At 39.7% G+C, this 17,649-nt stretch overlaps 1 protein-coding gene across 1 annotated transcript in view; it reads right to left on the bottom strand.

Moving 5' to 3' along the window:
* Window positions 1–17,649, bottom strand: part of stpg2 (sperm-tail PG-rich repeat containing 2) — an 81,691-nt gene that overhangs the window by 40,918 nt on the left and 23,124 nt on the right. The window contains exons 8-9 of the mRNA XM_037680075.1: window positions 13,563–13,722; window positions 12,142–12,305 (exon numbers count right to left, since the gene is read on the bottom strand). Of these exons, the coding sequence (XP_037536003.1) occupies window positions 12,142–12,305; window positions 13,563–13,722 (324 nt within the window). The remainder of the gene's footprint in view (window positions 1–12,141; window positions 12,306–13,562; window positions 13,723–17,649) is intronic.

A 17,649-nucleotide genomic window follows, 5' to 3' on the forward strand; every position in this document is an offset into this window, starting at 1 on the left:
TCCCAGACCAGCTTGTCTCAGTCGCCTGAGGAAGTAGAGTCTGATGAACTTTCTTGATCAGGCTGGTGGTGTTGTTGCTCCAGCTGAGGTTGCCATTCAAGTGCACACCCGAGTACTTGTAGGTGGAGACCACTTCCACCGCAGATCCCCTTATGTTCAGGTATGTGTGTGTGTGGGGGTGGGGGGTAAGTGTATTTGTTCCTTCTGAAGTCCACGACAATCTCCTTAGTCTTCTTCACATTGAAGTGAAGGTTATTCTCCTTGCACCAGCTCTCCAGCTGTGAATCTTTACAGCCTACAGTGTCCATTTCAAAAGAACAGGACAATAAAATGTGTGCTTACTTGTGGCTGTGGCTGAATGATTAGAGCAGTGGTCCTCCAATGCAGGAGTTGGGGGTTCAAATCCACCAGCAGTCACATGCCGAAGTGTCCCTGGGCAAGACATTGAACCCCTCATTGCCTCCGATGTGTGTCCCATCGGTGTATGAATGTGATCTAAATCGCTGATTAGTTTCTTTAGAATGATTTGTTCAATTAGCTTTGAAGAGATCTAGCAGAGTGCAGTATGAATGGGTAAATGAGGCACAGATTGCAGTATAAAGTGCTTTGAGTGTCTTGATCAGATAGAAAGGTGCTATATAAGTACAGTCCATTTACCATTTACTTGTTAAACTATACCTTTTCTATGTATGGGGAATAGCCCAAACGCTACAAATTGGGCCTCTGGATTATCCATTGACTGAGTTCAACACAGATTAATATCCAATCCTCCATTCATTATCTCATCTGCTTCTTCCTTTATAGGTCATGGGGTCCACTGGTGCCCATGTCCAGCAGTCACTGTGCGAGAGGCGGGGTACACCCCAGACAGGTTGCAAGTCCATCACAGGGACACAGAGACAAATGAGACAAACAACCATTCACTCTCTCACTCACACCTAGGGACAATTTAAGAGTTGCCAATCAGCCTAACATGCATGTTTTTGGTCTGTGGGAGGAAACCGGAGTACCCACGGAAAACCCATGCATGCACAGAGAGAACATGCAAACTCAACCAGAAAGGTCCCAGCCTGGGATTTGAATTGCTGACCACCTCGCTAAGAGGCAACAGCTCTACCAACTGGGCCACTGTACCATCACAGAATAACAATCGGTTTAAATTTTAAAAAAGCCCAAAACTTGTAGAAAAATAAAGATTATAAAAAAAGGGCAACGACTAGTCCCAATAAATGCACTTCACGTTTCCACTTCAAATGCTTTTGCTTTTGGATGAACTGAGAGTCAAAAGAGAAGGTGATTCTAAAATGCAGCAGGTATGAGTTAATTGTTTTGTCACCATTTGTGATTCAATAGATTTATGACAAACTCAATGATGCCAGTCTTTCCCTCTGCATCAGCTGTGACAAAATTCAGCATTCAAGACGTGTTATACAGACAACACGAGATATAGATAATAAACAGAAGATTGGTGTGGAATGGTTTTAGAAAAACAAGCCTTTTATTTCTTATTGTGTAGGTTGCTGCTGAAGCTTGTTCTGATTTCTGTTCTCTCTACATATTTCCCAGTGGATCTGCTTCATGTATGCTCAGTTACTAATGGATGAGATGTTATTTTCACGAGGACCAGGTAATTTCTCAGCCTCGTTTGCTTTACAAAGCAGTGAGTTTTAACCCACTCTTCTATTCTTGCTGGGTTTATAGTTAATTGCTTTTGCCAAAAGTACAGACCATTTCCAAAAAATTTGAATATTATGGAAAAGTTGTTTAACTTCCATAATTCCATTCAAAAAGTTAATCGTTAATAGATGATAGATTCAAGGCCCACAATTTAAACGATTTCAAGTATTTGTTTATTTTTACATAATTTGGGCTTCCAGCTCATGAAACCCACGAAAACAGGATTTCAGAAAATTAGAATACTGTGAAGACATCAGCCCACACTACTCAGTTTATGCAGAAAAAAAAAATCAAGAAATTAGGGTCACAACAAATCAATCAAAATATGGTACTTTCAAAACGATATGTCAATCTTCTTGGTTGGGAATCCCTTTGCCTTAATCACTGCCTCGATGTGACGTGGCATTGAGGTAATCAGCCTGTGGCATTGACTGGGAGTTATGGAAGCCCAGATTTCCTTGATGCTTGCTGTCAGCTTTTCTTTGTTGTTGGGTCTGGTGCCCTTCATTTTCCTCTTGAGAATACCCCATAGATTCTCAATGGGGTTTAGGTACAACGAGTTGGCTGGCCATTCAAGCACTGTGATGGCATGGGCATCAAACCAGGTTTTGGTGCTTCGGCAACATGGGCAGGGGCCAGGTCCTGCTTGAAAATGAAATCTGCATCTCCATACAGATCCTCAGCAGAAGGAATCATGAAGTCCTTTAAAACACTCTGGTAGACTGTTGCAGTGACCTTGGATTTAAGAAAGCAGAGTTTACCAACACCTGCACTAGACATTGCTCCCCAAATCATGACTGACTGGATATTTCACACTGGACCTCAAGCAGTATGGGCTCTGTTCCTCACCCTTATTCCTCCAAACTCTTGGACCTTGATTTCCGAATGAAAGGCACACTTTACTTTCATTGGAAAAGAGGACCGAGGAACCCAACAGTTGCAGCCCATCTCCCGGATGTGTCTGAATGTGGTGGCTTTTGAAGCTGTGACTCCCGCCTCATTCCACTCTTTCTGGATCTCTGCCTGATTCTGGAATCGTCTCTGTTTGATAACCCGCTGAAGCCCACAGTCATCGCTTTTGCTGCTGCATCTTCTCCTGCCATATTTTGCCCTTCCACTAGACTTTCCATTGATATGCTTGGACAGAGCACTCTGTGAACAGCCAGCCTCCTTAGCTATGAAATTTTGTGGCTTACCCATCCTATGGAGGGTATCAATGATGGTCTTCTGGCCAGTTATTATGTCTGCAGTCTTCCCCATATTGAACCAAACTGAGACAACGGAACCAAAATGAAGCAATTTAATGACACCTGGGGAAACCTGTGCAGGTGCTTTGAGTTTAGTAGATGATTAGTGTAAGTGTCACCACAATGATTGATTTATGCATTAAAAAGGGTTTATATTTGTTTTCAGTAGTTAGAATATTTTGTTTTTAGTTTGTTTAGTTTACGCTTTGAAAATATGTTTTATTTTTGTATAAGATGCATTTATTCTGTCATGAAAGACTGTTTTCGTTGTACAGTTATCGCAAGATTTGTGTGAACGGAAGGGAGTGGCGAGATCTGCTGTGCCCGCTACTTACAGATACCTGAAGACACGAGAGGTGGGCGGCAGCCTCGATTAGTTCGCTATCTGTAAAGGTATTTCTAACCGTTGTAATATGTTGTAAATTTGTCGGTTATGGTGTTCTGATTAACATATGTTTATTTAGAGCACACAAGATGAAAAACATTTGTCTAGGACCTTTTTAATGACAAGCGGCTACGAGGTACACTCCTTTGATGAAGCATGCTTCACTCTCCGCTCGGTACAGCACCTAAAGCTTTGTGTTTATTTCTGTATTTTCTGTCTTATTTCTGTAGTTTTCACGGCATTCATTAAAGCGCCCATTTTAAATAATAAAGTCGTCATTGAGAGGCTACAATTAGTGTGTCACACTCAGTTTAAAACATTCATGCCGTGCAAAATTTGGGCTAGTTTCTCCACAGTATTCTACTTTTTTTAAATACTGTTCTCGTGAGTTTCATGGGCTGGATGCCCAAATTATGTAAAAATAAACAAATAAATACTTGAAATTGTTTAAATTCTGGGCCCTGAATCTATCATCGATTAAAGATTAAATTTTTGAATGGAATTATGGAATTATGGAAGTTAAACAACTTTTTCATGATATTCAATTTATTTGGAAAGGGTCTGTATATTATTATTATTTTTTTTTTTTTTTTAAGTACTCTGAACAGACAGCAAGAATGACAAACCAGTCAGGATGTGTGCTCCAATACCAAAACTGAAAACAGTTGCATGAGACGCATCGTTTCCGGTAAGATGGGGCCCGTGTACATGACTTGCAATCCACCTCTCCTGATGGTGTTCGGATTATTTTTGTTTTGTTCGTTTTTTATCTATGACAAACACTACTGATGTATGACCGACAACAGCTTCTGGATCTTCGTTTTTCTGTCATCGATGTCACTTATTTGGAACAATATGAGCGTACCTCTGAGCACCAAGAGCACGAGTTGGACTTTCTCTGCATCACAGAGACTTGGATGTCTCCGGGTGAGTCCAGCGCCTTGAAGGAATTATTGCCACCGAACTGTCTGTATTTTAACGCACCGCGGCCATCAGGCCAGCGCGGTGGTGGATTATTAACAATATTCAAATTAACTTTTGACTGTAAACAACTGCCCATCCCAGTTTCCCGCTCCAACTTTGAGCTGAGCATCTTTGAACTCGGCCATTCGCCTCCGACGTCATTTACACTCGTCTACCGCCCACCTCGATCTAAGGATTTCATAAATGAGTTTTCCGATTTCTTGGCTGAAATCACACCAAAATATAATCATGTTTTCATTTTTGGGGACTTTAATTTGCACGTGTACTGTCCTGAGAAGCCCTTGGTTAAGGACTTCTTAGATTTATTGGACTCATTTAATCTAACTCAGCATGTAAACGGTCCCACCCAAGAGCGTGGACATACCCTGGACCTTGTTTTAACTCGTGATGCGACTGTTAGTAATCTTGAAATTGGTGATAATGTTTTTTCTGACCACATGCCAGTCCAGTTTGAGTTCACCCTCCCCCATATAACTCCTAAGCCGTGCATTCCTGCACGTCACAGCCGGACCATTAACCATTTCACTGCTGCACGTTTCACAGATGTTTATAACTCTGACATGATGATTCAGCCCCCGGAGTTTCTCACCACTACTGAGGAGCTGACATCCCAGTTCAACTATGTCTGCTTCAAGACTCTGGATCATGTGGCGCCTGTTAAAACCAAAAAATCAAAACTCAGAGCAGAACCATGGCTAAGTGACGTCACCAAGGCCGTTAGGTAGCAATGTAGGAGGGCGGCGCGAAAGTGGAGGACAAACAGGCAGCAGGTCTCTTTTCAAATACTTAAAGAGAGTTGGCGCCGTTATCAGAAAGCAGTGAAAGCTGCTAAATCCAAATAATTCTTTGATATAATTACCTCAAACTCTCGCAACCCACGTGTCCTCTTGTCCACCTTAAACTCTGTTCTCCACCTCACTGAACCATCACCTCTGGAAGCCTTGACTGAGCTGTGCGAGAACTAATTACATTTCTTTTTGGAAAAAAATTGCAACCACCCGGGCTCTCATTTCCCCTCCAACTCATGACCCATCCATCCCACCTCAATTTGTAGCTCTATTTGACCATTTTGAACCCGTCACTCTATCTTCTCTAGAGCAGGTCATGTGCAGCTTGAAACCTTCTGGTTCCCCCTTTGATGTGGTCCCCCCTCAACTACTAAAAGAGGCTTTTCCTACTCTAGGTCCGTCCATTCTTGCCATAGTAAACAGTAGTTTATCCACTGGCGTGGTGCCAAAAACCTTTAAACATGCTGCTGTCCAGCCTCTCCTGAAAAAACCAAACCTTGACCCCTCAGTCGTGTCCAACTTCCAGCCTGTCTCCAAACTCTCATTTGTTTTTAAACTACTGGAGAAAATAGTCAAGTCCCAGTTGAAGTGCTTCCTGGAGGGTCACGCCATCTTAGAGCTATTCCAATCTGGCTTTAAACCTCTCCATAGCACTGAAACTGCCCTGCTGAAGGTCTTTAATGACATTTTCTTAACCACTGATACCGGTGATTCTGTGCTGCTTGTCCTATTGGACCTCACAGCTGCTTTTGACACCATCGACCATGAGATCCTCAATGCAAGGTTGGAGCAGTGGGTGGGCATCACAGGGTCAGCCCTCAGTTGGTTCAGATCTTACCTCACTGACAGATCCTTTTGTGTCTCCAAGGATTTTAGTTCTGCAGCGGCAGAGCTTAAATGAGGGGGTTCCGCAGGGGTCCATCCTGGGTCCCCTCCTTTTCTCTTTATACCTGTTGCCGCTTGGTGCCATTTTCTGAAAACACAACATGCCCTTCCACTTCTATGCCGATGACTGTCAAATTTACTTCCCCCTAAGACACAATGGCACATTCAGGCACGATTCAACCTCTGCTAGACTGCCTGGCTGACATCAGGGACTGGATGGCTTTAAATGTCTTAAGTTTCAATGAAAAGAAGTCTGAAGTCATGTTGTTCCCTCCCAATGACACAATCACAAACCACTGCATCGACCTCTCCGCTCTAACCCTGTCAGAAAAACAAAGAGTCACTAATCTGGGAGTGATAATGGACCCTTCCCTGAAACTTAACAATCATGTAGGCGGCTGTCTAAACTGAAGCCCATATTGTCCAAAAATAACCTGGAGACAGTAATGCATGCATTCATTACATCTAGGTTTGATTACTGCAATTCGCTCCTGTTTGGTATCAGTCAAACCTCCATAGCCCAACTACAACTTGTCCAGAATGCAGCAGCCCGATTTTTAACCAGTACAGGCAAAAGGGAGCACATTACACCAGTTTTGGCCTCAATGCACTGGTTACCGGTTCACTTTCGAATCCAGTTCAAAATACTCATGTATGTCTACAAATCACTGAACAGTTTCGTCCCCCTTATCTCTCTGATCTGCTACAACCGTATGTACCACCACGTTCCATGAGGTCAGCGGACCAGTTGCTCCTCACAGTTCCAGTAACTCGTCTTAAGCGCAGAGGTGACGGGGCCTTCTCTGTAGCAGGACCAAGACTCTGGAACGAGTTACCTCTGCTTGTCAGACAGGCCCCCTCCCTCTCGGTTTTCAAGTCCCATTTAAAAACCCACTACTATTCAGTAGCATTCAACACCAGAGGATCTGTGTTTTGAACCCGTTTGCTCCACACTGGTTTGTTGTAATTATCTGCATCGTTTTTATGTCTATATTCTGATTTACTTCAATTTGTATTTTGCTTTGTGTGTTACCTGTTGTTCTGTCTGTACAGCACTTTGGTTGGCCTTGTCACTGTTTTAAGTGCTCTATAAATAAAATGGTATGGTATGGTATCTACTGCTAGTTTCAGACATGGCAGAATCATTAAAATTAGTATGTTTCTTATTTAATGAGGACAAAGCTTTTATCATGTGTATATATTTGATATGACAAGATTGGGGTTTTGGATTCATGCAGAAGACAGGGGTGGGGTCAAAACAGGAGAGACAGGCAAGGCTTTGGCATGAACGCTGGACATTTACCAACACAAAGGTTTTCAATAATCTGGCACTGAAAGACTGTGAACATGGATCTTAAGTAGTGAGCAGAACAGGTGCGTGGAATGAGAGCTGATTGCTGTGGAGAGGCAGTGTGGGCGTGGTGAGAGGTGGCAGAATCAGAATATGAGAAACAAAACATGAAGAGTGATCAGAGACAGGAAAAAACAGGAGCTGTGGCATGACGGGGCAAAACCATGGCATGTGAGGGCAGAAACATGACAAAAATAAAATTATAAAATGTCAATAAGACTATAAAACGTCTTCTTCATGCAAAGACGAAAGGAATCAACATTAAAATGTTGTCAAATGTACTAATACTTTTGGCTGCTAAGAGTCTATAAGCCAACAATAACGTCATCACCTCCTCTAACATTTCTGGAACATTCACAATGAGGAACAACTGTGTGGAAATCTCACCAACGTTACAAGCAGTACGTGTCATCTTTGAGTAGTTTTAAGCTCTACCAGAACCCAGAACTGAGCACAGAAGGCTCAAGAGGCAAAGAAGTAGTAAGTTTATTTACAAGTTGGAGAAGACGGCAGGGGACTGGAAGATTTTGGTTTTACAGGTCTTAATGTTTGAAGGAGTTCCAGAAAAAAATAAAATAAATAAATATATATATATACATATGTATATATATACATATGTATATACATATACGTATATACGTATATATATGTATATACATATATACATACACACATATACACACACACACACACACACACACACACATACATTTTTTTTTATTTTATTTTTTTTTCTCTTTCTTTTTTTTTCTTCATCTTGGACAACAGGATCTCGCCTCGAGTTTTCCACCAAATGATAAACTTGGATTAAAGTTCTCAGTCATTGCGATAGACTTCTGTCATCTGTAAAAAATGAAGGGGGGACATGTGCTTTGTTGCAGTCTGTTTAAAGCCATCCAATCTAATAATGATACAGGGATTAAACAAAGAGAACCAGAGCCTCTGTTTTAGAGAGGGACCGCAGGTGAGAGCACTGGTCAGTGTTTCCTGTAATACAGTATTTTCCAAGGAGAATACCCCACTACTTGAACCAAGGTGATGACGTAATAAATTATTAAACATATGTGTTCACATGTGACCAATTCAAAGCAGCCGTGGGAGATACCTGAACTGATACACCATCACCCCCACCCCATCCTCCCGCACCATGCTCTGACCTCACCAGGACTTTTGTATCTAAAGTCTAACTTTGTGTTAAAAGTTAATGTGTAACACTGCAGTATACTGTGTGATTGTACTGTCATGTACACAGTTTACTGTGTACTTTTATTAAGGTCATGTAGACAGTTTATTGTGTACTTTTACAAAGGTCTTGTACACAGTACGCCTCTTTACGTGAAAGCCTTTGAGAAGTTACCTGGATTCAGGAAAAAGCTCTTGAATGTGAAGAGATGAGGAGGAGAACGAGGAAGTTCCACTCGATCAGCTCCTGAAACAGTCTGCCACTCAGTAGCTTGGACATTCTAAGCAATCTACAAGATGGCTGACTGAGAACATTTGTATATAGTAAACTTTGTGTATATTGCAATATACTTATTAAATTACATTTTTCTTGAGATTTTTTGCCTTCTCTATTTTAAGGGTTGCAGACAACCAACTTCTCTATTTAGCAGGCAGTGGCCATCTTGGATTTAGACGTGGCAACCCAATTTTCAAAAGGAACCTTTCTTATGCCTAGATGCAGCCATACCAAAATGGAAATTGGTACCTCTCACCTACAACATGCATGTATGTACGAGCGGGCAAGGTATTTCCATTTCCCCCTTTTTGCACCGCAAGAGGAGACAATAAAATCCTTAAGATCAACTGAAGTTACATTATAAGGAACTTTGCTGGTAGTATCACTTACAAGAGACTAGTTTGTTTTATAAAACAGCACAAGTTGCTCATAACAGAAAACTGAGACAGAAATAAGAATAAAAATCTACAAGATAAAATAAATATGGGCTATGAACCCTCTATAATGAAGATACCCTTTAGAGTCTGAATTTCTGACAGTTTGCAGTGCTAAAACCAGATCTGGAGACCTTTTCCTCAAGATGTAAATAATCCTTCTAACCTTTGGAGTTAATCAGAACAAACACCAGCTGCCAGCCAAAAGCGCTGTTGAAAGACAAATAATGTATTTTGAATATTATAATGCTGAAGCATAAACATAAGAAGAAAATTCATATAATTTGTAGCATCCTCCTGTAGTAATGTTTTGCACACACTTGCAAGTGATTTTTTTTCACCAGTCACCTAACTGCTACGTTTCCATCTCAACAAATGGCACCAGTTTTGCTTGTAAAGAACCTCATCCGAGGTAGAAGAAGTATGTTAAGAGTAGTCAGTCTTATCTGCAGTAAGCAATTAGTTTAGAAAATCAGATGGAAACTCAGAGAAGGGTCAATTTAAGAGCAAATTTCTACCATCTAACACAACAAACTCAAACTTTACCATCAGTTTGACCAAATGCTGCAACAGATCTTGTTACATGTTATTTGTAAACTCATTATTTTCTCAGCCAAACTACACCCACTTTGCTACACAGCTCAGGCAGGTAGTTGTGTCCTGCTGTGAATTAACAATAACATTTGTTTCTAACCCTGAAACAACAACTACAATAAATACATTAAAGTTAAATAAATGCAACATGTCTTTTTTTGAGGAGCTAAGAGGAAAAGGCAGAACACTAATTGTAGCAGAGTAAACTCCATCATTGCAGAGCATGCAAAACTACCAAGTACTCATACAAAATTAAATGTTTTTTAGATACTCATTTTTTTCTCTCTTTTTCCTTCTTTTTTTTCCCTTTTTTCTTTTTCCCCTTTTTCTTTCTCTTTTCCTTTTTCTCTCCTTTTTCCTTCTTTTTTCCCTTTTTTTCCTTTATTTGCTCTTTTTCTTTTTTTTCCCTTTCTTAAGGAAAAAAAGGAAGAAAAAAAAAAGGAAGAAAAAAAAAAGGGGGGGGGATACATATTTTTAAAAGAACCTGCACTGTTTTTTCATTTTGTTGTAGTTTAAGGCTCCAGTATACTCCCGCGTCCTATCAGCCACATGGAAACTGTGTGCACTGTCTGCAGAGGGTTGAGATTTCATGCTCAAGTGTCCACCCTGAGCAGCTGCAGAGCAGCTCCTCAGACAAGGGGCGTTTACCTTCGGGACAAATTGAGGTCACTGATTGGTCATTTGCTGACACGACTACTGGATTGATTGACAGGTTGAAAGAAAAAAAAACAAGAGCTGGCAGCTGAAGCCGCAGCGGTGTTCAGTGTTTATATGTTGTTAATAAAAAGTTTGAACAAATAAAAAAACAGGGAGCACTGGCCCTGAAGCCCACACATCAGAGTGACCCACACATCAGAGTGGCCCACCAGGAAATCTCCAGACCCTCCCGCAGCCACGCTGGACCTGATTTTAATTCACTCGTGACAAATTCCTTCATTTCTCACCATTTCAGTCATGGCATCAACGGAGGAGGAGGAAGAGATCGCTTGCCTTTTGGCAAAAAAATAAAAGAAAAGGGCAGATCAGGGATGAAGAAGGGGGATTTAATAGATTGGTGTCGCATACAAAACAGTCCGTCGCCGGGCAGTTTATTGTGCGACACCTAGTACGCGTACGCGGTCGTAAAAATTGAGCTTCCATGCCCTGCAGGCGTCTGGTTCGATTCTAATCAGGTATGCGCGGACCTGAAGTATACTGGGAGCTTTAGACAGAATAGTTTTGTTGTTATTATATAAGAAGTTACAATTAGTTTGAACTGGACTTTTGAAAGATAATTGACATTTAACTGTATAAAGATAATAAAGATGTATTGTTGTCGGTTTGGAAGGAATAAGGTAAGAAAAATAGCTGAGGAAGAAATGGGGGAAAATACCAGAAATTAAAGAGAAAATTTAAAAAAAACTTAATGAATATGACCCTTTTTTTGTTGTTGTTGTTGTTGTTCAAAAGCACAAATGATCTTTTTAAAAAACTGAAAAAAGTAAAGGGCAATAAAGGTTCACAGTAGTGTTCAGTTTGAACCACAGACTGTTTTCTTTAATGTGCTGTTTTAAACACACTCGCATTTCTTCAAGGAGAAAGAAACATTTCCATCCCAGTACTCTTCCTCCAGCCCTACTCAGGGTCTCAGCATCCTACTGCAAATGAAGAGAAGGAGACTGATTAAGAGCATAGCACAGTTTGTACGAATTGGTCTCACCTTAATGTTGTTGCATTCAAAACTTCATTTTGTGCTTTTTGAAGTACCGATAGTTCATTGTAGATGTTGAGGTTTGACTGAGAGTATCATTGGAACATAAGAGCAGCTATTCATACAGTGGGATGTCTGAACCACATTGTTACTATTTAACGATAACACAAATGTGGAGTCCATTTTTCTTCAATACATAAAATGATTCCCACATCAGTGGCTGCAAAAGAAAACCCCACAGCATGAGTAGTCCACCTCTGTGCTAAACAGCTGAAGAGGATCCTGCACCATCTCAACTCTACCGAGTGCATCACATTCGTTTATATTTACTGTCAAATATTTGAAGCAAAACTTTAAGACTTTAGGGTTTTCTTTTGGTGGAACTACGCAATGCATTTTTATTATTATTGAATAGATTCCAGTAAAGATTAACTGTGTCTCCAAAGTCTGCTAACAGTCTTTTATTATTTTATTTGATATTTTCACAAAACCATTTAACTTTAAATGAGTTGTTGGTGAAAAATTTCTGCTATGCATCAAAATGAGTCGGGGACTGATCTTATGCCTTCAATCTGATATGCACAGGTATTTTTTTATTTATTTAAAACAAAACAAAAAATAAAGTAATTATTTAACAAGTATCATACCATATACTGTCCAGGACTTGGGGTTTCTTCTGATTTCTTGTTGTAGAAGATGGAGATACGCTGAGAAGAGGATCCAAAGCCTCCTTTCCTCATTTGCCCTGATTGTGCCTTTTTAAAACTTTCATTGGCTAAACCATGTTCGAAGATATTATAGGAACCTGGACCTGCACAGAACGTAGACAGAGGTCATCGTGAGTGTTTCTGTGAGAAGCTTGTGCATTTACATAACTGCAGTAAATGAGATGTATGGAATATAGCAAACTATCTAGCCATAATGAGCCACTTACAAACAATTTATGTACTTTTACTTTGTATGTCCTTCTACATTCGAGAAGGGCCATAATATTAAGGAAGGGTACAGGGAGGAAAACTGCAATTCAGAGGGTGAAATGTGTAAAATTTAATGGTTTAGAATTTACTAGGGATGAAGAATAATGGATTTTTGGCTGATAGTCGATATACCGATGATAAAACTTATTTGGCCGATAACCAATACCAATACATTTTTTTTTTCCTAGACCTACTTACAAAGACTACAAAGCTTTCTCTGCTGTGGAATTAAAATACTACATTATTCTGCATGGTCATCAATTTGGCCTGCTACTAAATGCAGATGCCAAAAAGAGGACTGCAAATGATGAAACACTTCAACTTGGATTACTTTTAATGTCAAATTTATTGATGACATTTACTCTCTCTAACACAGTGACAGCACTCAAACAGTGTAACTTTGTAAATTTTCACAAATCTAAACTCAACCTGTTCACAAGCAACAAGTGAAAAGCGCATAAGTAGTATAGTAGTGCATTAATAGATATACTTGACCGTTTCATAAATTAAAAGTTAACTTAAAACAGAAGCCTTTTATATCAGTGAGTTTTTTGATGGAATGGCCGATGTCCGATATTTAACTTTATCGCTAATATAGGCCAATACCGATACCATGCCGATAATATCGTGCATCCCTAGAATTTACTGTTTAGTTACAGGCTTGAGAATAACATCTGAGAAGCTAAAGATTAGATTTATTATTGTAAAAACAAGCAAGAGTGAGAATCACCATGTGAAAACAGTAAAAACACAAAGAGAAAAGGCCACTTTAGGAAAAAACCTGGAAAGAATGATGGTGTGACTTTTCAAACAAAGATTACCAAGAATGACCTTACTACCTAATTATAATGCTATCTTGTATAAGGTTTAGGGCTACTTATATTACTGTATTTTATCTTATATTTATATTTATTCATTCACATCATTATGCATTTTCTTTTCTGTAATCAGTTCTGTGGCTTTGAAAGAATAACATTGACCTAAAAGTCACTGAATATGTCCAAGTAAAAGCTAAAACCAGAACGAAAAATCTGTCTGAATTCAGGATACAGTGAAGAACAACATACAGAGCAAAGCACACAGATCCTGACCTGGTGTGGGTCTTCTTCTCCTGTCAGAACCAAAACGCTCCGCTGTGGTGCAAAATGGGCTTTTTTTCACTCCTGCGTTCCTTTTTAACCACTCCGTGGCACAACGTTGGTCATTATAAGTACCAACAGGGGGCGACATTTCTTTCACAGGAATAAACCTCTAACAAAGGGAGATAAAAGTAAAAGGGCAAAGATAATGTAGAGAAGGGAAAGCCTCCATGATAAATAACACTTTCTACAGATCAACATGTTTCTAAGAAGAAAAATAAAGAATATATAAATGGAAATGGTAAGTGGAATGGCTAAGCAAAGGCCCTCATGCATGAATATTGGAGGCTGATTAGAAAAAAAAAAACTTATTGTCAAACAAAAACAAAGCAGGAGCAGGGCAAAGGTGTCAACCTCATTCTGGGGTTAGACTAGGAGACAGACGTTTTAATAAATTGTTGTTTTTTTCCTTTAGAAACCAGGAAATCATGCAGGTAGCCACTCCACTAAGGTCACATTAAGTCGGTATGTGGTCCTAAGAAGGCCGCGCTTTATAGCAGCAGCTACGTGCACTCTTGCCCATCTTTCGGACTGTATGGACATATTCTCATTGCATCTTGGTGCAATGATAATAAAGCTTATTCTGATTCTAACATTCATGTTAAATATCTGAACAGTTCTGCAACCTCTTATCTCACTGATCTGCTGCAGCCATACATCACAGCACTCTGAGGTCAGCAGGTCACATGCTTTTATTTGTTCCAGGCGCTTGTTTTAAGCTCAGAGGTGACAGGGTTTTCTCGGTTGTTGGTCCAAAACTGTGGAATGACTTACCACTACATGTCAAGCAGGCTCCCTCTCTCACTGTTTTTAAGTCTCGTTTGAAAACTCATTTTTATTCCCAGGCTTTTGACACTGTGTGAGTTGATTTAACTTGTCTGTACTGTATAATGTTAGCCATTTAGTTCTTATCTTTACCTATTTGGATCATGTATTTTATCCTGTGTCCTTTGCTTGTTTGTTTATGCTGTACAGTGCTTTGGTTGGCCTTGTTGCTGTTTTAAGTGTTTTACAAATAAAGTGGTATGGTAAGTTTTTGAACTATGGGATGAATGCGGAGGACGAAACCAACACATACACAAAGAGAACATGCACGCTTTATCACAAGACAAAACTGCATAGAACCTAAAAAAACGAGACAAGTAGATATTAAAAGACAAGATGTCACCACAGAAAGAAAAAAATTGCAAAACAACAGTAGACCTGACATACACTCACACACAAGAATTGCTTCATGGTGATTTGATAGGTTTGGTTTTTTTTTTTTGTTTTGTTTTTGTGTGTGTGTGTGGGGGGGGGGGTCAAGTCTGTGCCCCCAAGTCCAATGTCTCATACTTGATCTTTGAAGAAGACAAATTATTATTTAATCTGATCAGATTATCAAAGTCATTATTCTCAGCTGAAAAACGTGTTTTCTCATAAAGCCATACAGGTAATCCATCTCCCAAATTCCAGTTCAAGTTTTGTTTAACTGTTTTTACTCAAAACTAAAATCCATCTATCCTATCATCTGTTTTCTTTGCTTTCGTTTCTGTGCAGGGACTAAAATGTGAAGAGAAAAACAAACAAAAAGCCAATGCGTTACAAGAAAAAAATAATAGAATTGAGTTAGACAAAACTAAGAGCAATAAGCACACAGACAAGACTGTGTGATTCTATAGAAAATGAGACGGAGTAAACAGCGTCTCCATTTAAAAGATAATGATGTGCACAATCAGATGGATAATATTCTTTGAAAGTCCAGCCTCATTTCCAGGGTACAAATGTGTGTACTTGCAAGTCCATTTTAACAACGCGGGCAATCAAGAGAACTAACTGAAGAAGTGTCTTCTCAGAGAAAATCACTGAAGGTGAACTGTGTTAGAGTATAACTCAGTTTCTCTACAGCCTCCTACAAGTAAACCCTTCAGCAGGAAGTTATCAAAAGCAATGGGAGAGTAAAAAGAACTTAATTCTTTCAAATACAGCGAAGCCGCATTAACAACACACACGCATGCACACAGAAAAACACTCTCCTGCTTTGGCCAGAGCCAGCTCCCCAGACGACGATGTTCAGCTCAAATCTTAAATATAATTTATTTGTTGGAATTGTGCCAATCATTGATTTGCACTTTCCATTTAAGCATGATTCAGCCTGTGGAAAATTAGTTGCGGGATACTGAAAATTCAGTTAGTAATGCACAGCTGAATTATCGAGCTTTTAGGGAAAAGAAGACTTAAATGGAGAAGAAAAGTGAAGGAATAGCTGCGAGAAGAGACCAGGAGAAGTGGAGACTGACGAAGAAAGGAAAGTGTTTGGGTTAGAAACTGAACGAGTGTTTCGAGTGAGGAAAAGGAGACAAGCTGCTTCGAGACCAAACCAAACGGTTTTTATTCAAAAGCTGTTGTAAAGATGGGATTTGTAGGCCACCTGTCAAACTGCCCCACTGGCTTTGGTAGCATCTTAATATTGGCCACATGTTCTTTCTTCCGTTGACACTCTGTGCTTTGATGGCACTTCACATGAAAACTGAAAAGAAGGGGGTTTTATTATTATTTCTGCCTCCTGTTGTCCAAATTACAAACAGCTACAAGAAGATCAGAGCCACAGCTAAATCTTTTAGTGCAATCAGACATCAAATACGACTGAGTAAAAGTTGTAAGTTGCACAGCGAGGGTGCTGTAGCAGCAGTACAAGCGATGCCCTTCTGGCAACAAACAAATGCTCTTTTTTATGTTAAGATCAATTAATGTGAAAAAGAAAAACAAGTTGGCTGCATTTAAAAGAAGGTAATAAAAATACAATTTAAAACCCAATCAATTATTATCTGTACACTGAAATTCCAAAAGTGAGTGTATACTTTCATTGTACATGTGTAAGTATCTGTTTAAGTACATGTTTATGTTATGTTATGTTTGGGGGCTTTTTTTTTTTTTTTTTATAATTTTTTTTTTCCAATGTCTATTAAAACAGCACAGCTAAAAGGACACAGCTCAGTGTAAATGGGGTCTGTCTTGTTACATTGCAGCTGTTCTTCCATCATGTCTCAAAGGCCTCCAGAACTCATCGAAATGTAACCCAGGGGTTGCCAGTGCGTTGCTTGTGAGCTACAGGTAGCTCGCAAGCACTTTTCAAGTAGCTCCTCTGAGGGTTGATTAAAAAAAATCTGTAGTAGTCAATTTTGATTTGTCACTAGGCAGACATACATTTAGTTACAATCAAATTCATAGATGCCCCAACTCCTTCTTACACTAAAAGAATACTTGACAATTAGTTGTAAAACACTTAAGTTGCTGTAAAACTTGATGAGTCAGTGCTGATGTGAGACAGGCAGCAACCATGACCGCAGCAAGTAGCTATCTCAGTAAGAGAATAAGAAAAGTTCAATTTTTATAAGTGGGAAACTTTTTTCCTCCCACGTTTCCAACAGGTGTTTGTGTCTGATCTGTGGAGCGTATCAGTCTGAAAAAGATGCAACGTGGAGCACCATTTTACCAAAGTTCACAGCAACTTCCTGTGAGACTTTCCTCCAAGGTAGCAATCTTCAAAAATACAAAGTTAAGGAGTTAAAAAACATCCCTTCCCAGACAACCGTCCCTTTCACCATTCCCACAAAGACCGTTAATGTAGCAACAGAAGCTTTGTTTGATAGCCCACAACCTAAACAAGCACAAAAAGCCCTTCTCCGATGGCGAGACTATACCCACATCCCAGCTAGTTGTTCTTACTCGGATGGTTTCTGGTGAATTTTCCATCAAAGAAGATTTTTGAACCCTAGTCCCGTTAAAAATGAAAACCATGTGAGCTGATTTTTTACACTGCTGTGACAACCTAGTTCTGGTTGAAGAATTGGCATCTGTGACAACTGATGGAGTGCCCGCTTTGACAGGCAGTCATTCAGGATTTAGTGAGTGCTGCAGAACGGACCCATACTTAATACATCTTGGCGTTGTTTTGAACCGTTTTAACATTCATGTTTTAATGTTGTTTGAATGTTCTTTCTGCTGACTGTTGTATTGTGAAATTCTTTATCAAAAGGGCTCGTGAAACGGTCGGCAC

Source organism: Nematolebias whitei, chromosome 8 (genome assembly GCF_014905685.2).
Source record: "Nematolebias whitei isolate Nwh7 chromosome 8, NemWhi1, whole genome shotgun sequence".
Classification (NCBI taxonomy): Eukaryota; Metazoa; Chordata; class Actinopteri; order Cyprinodontiformes; family Rivulidae; genus Nematolebias; species Nematolebias whitei.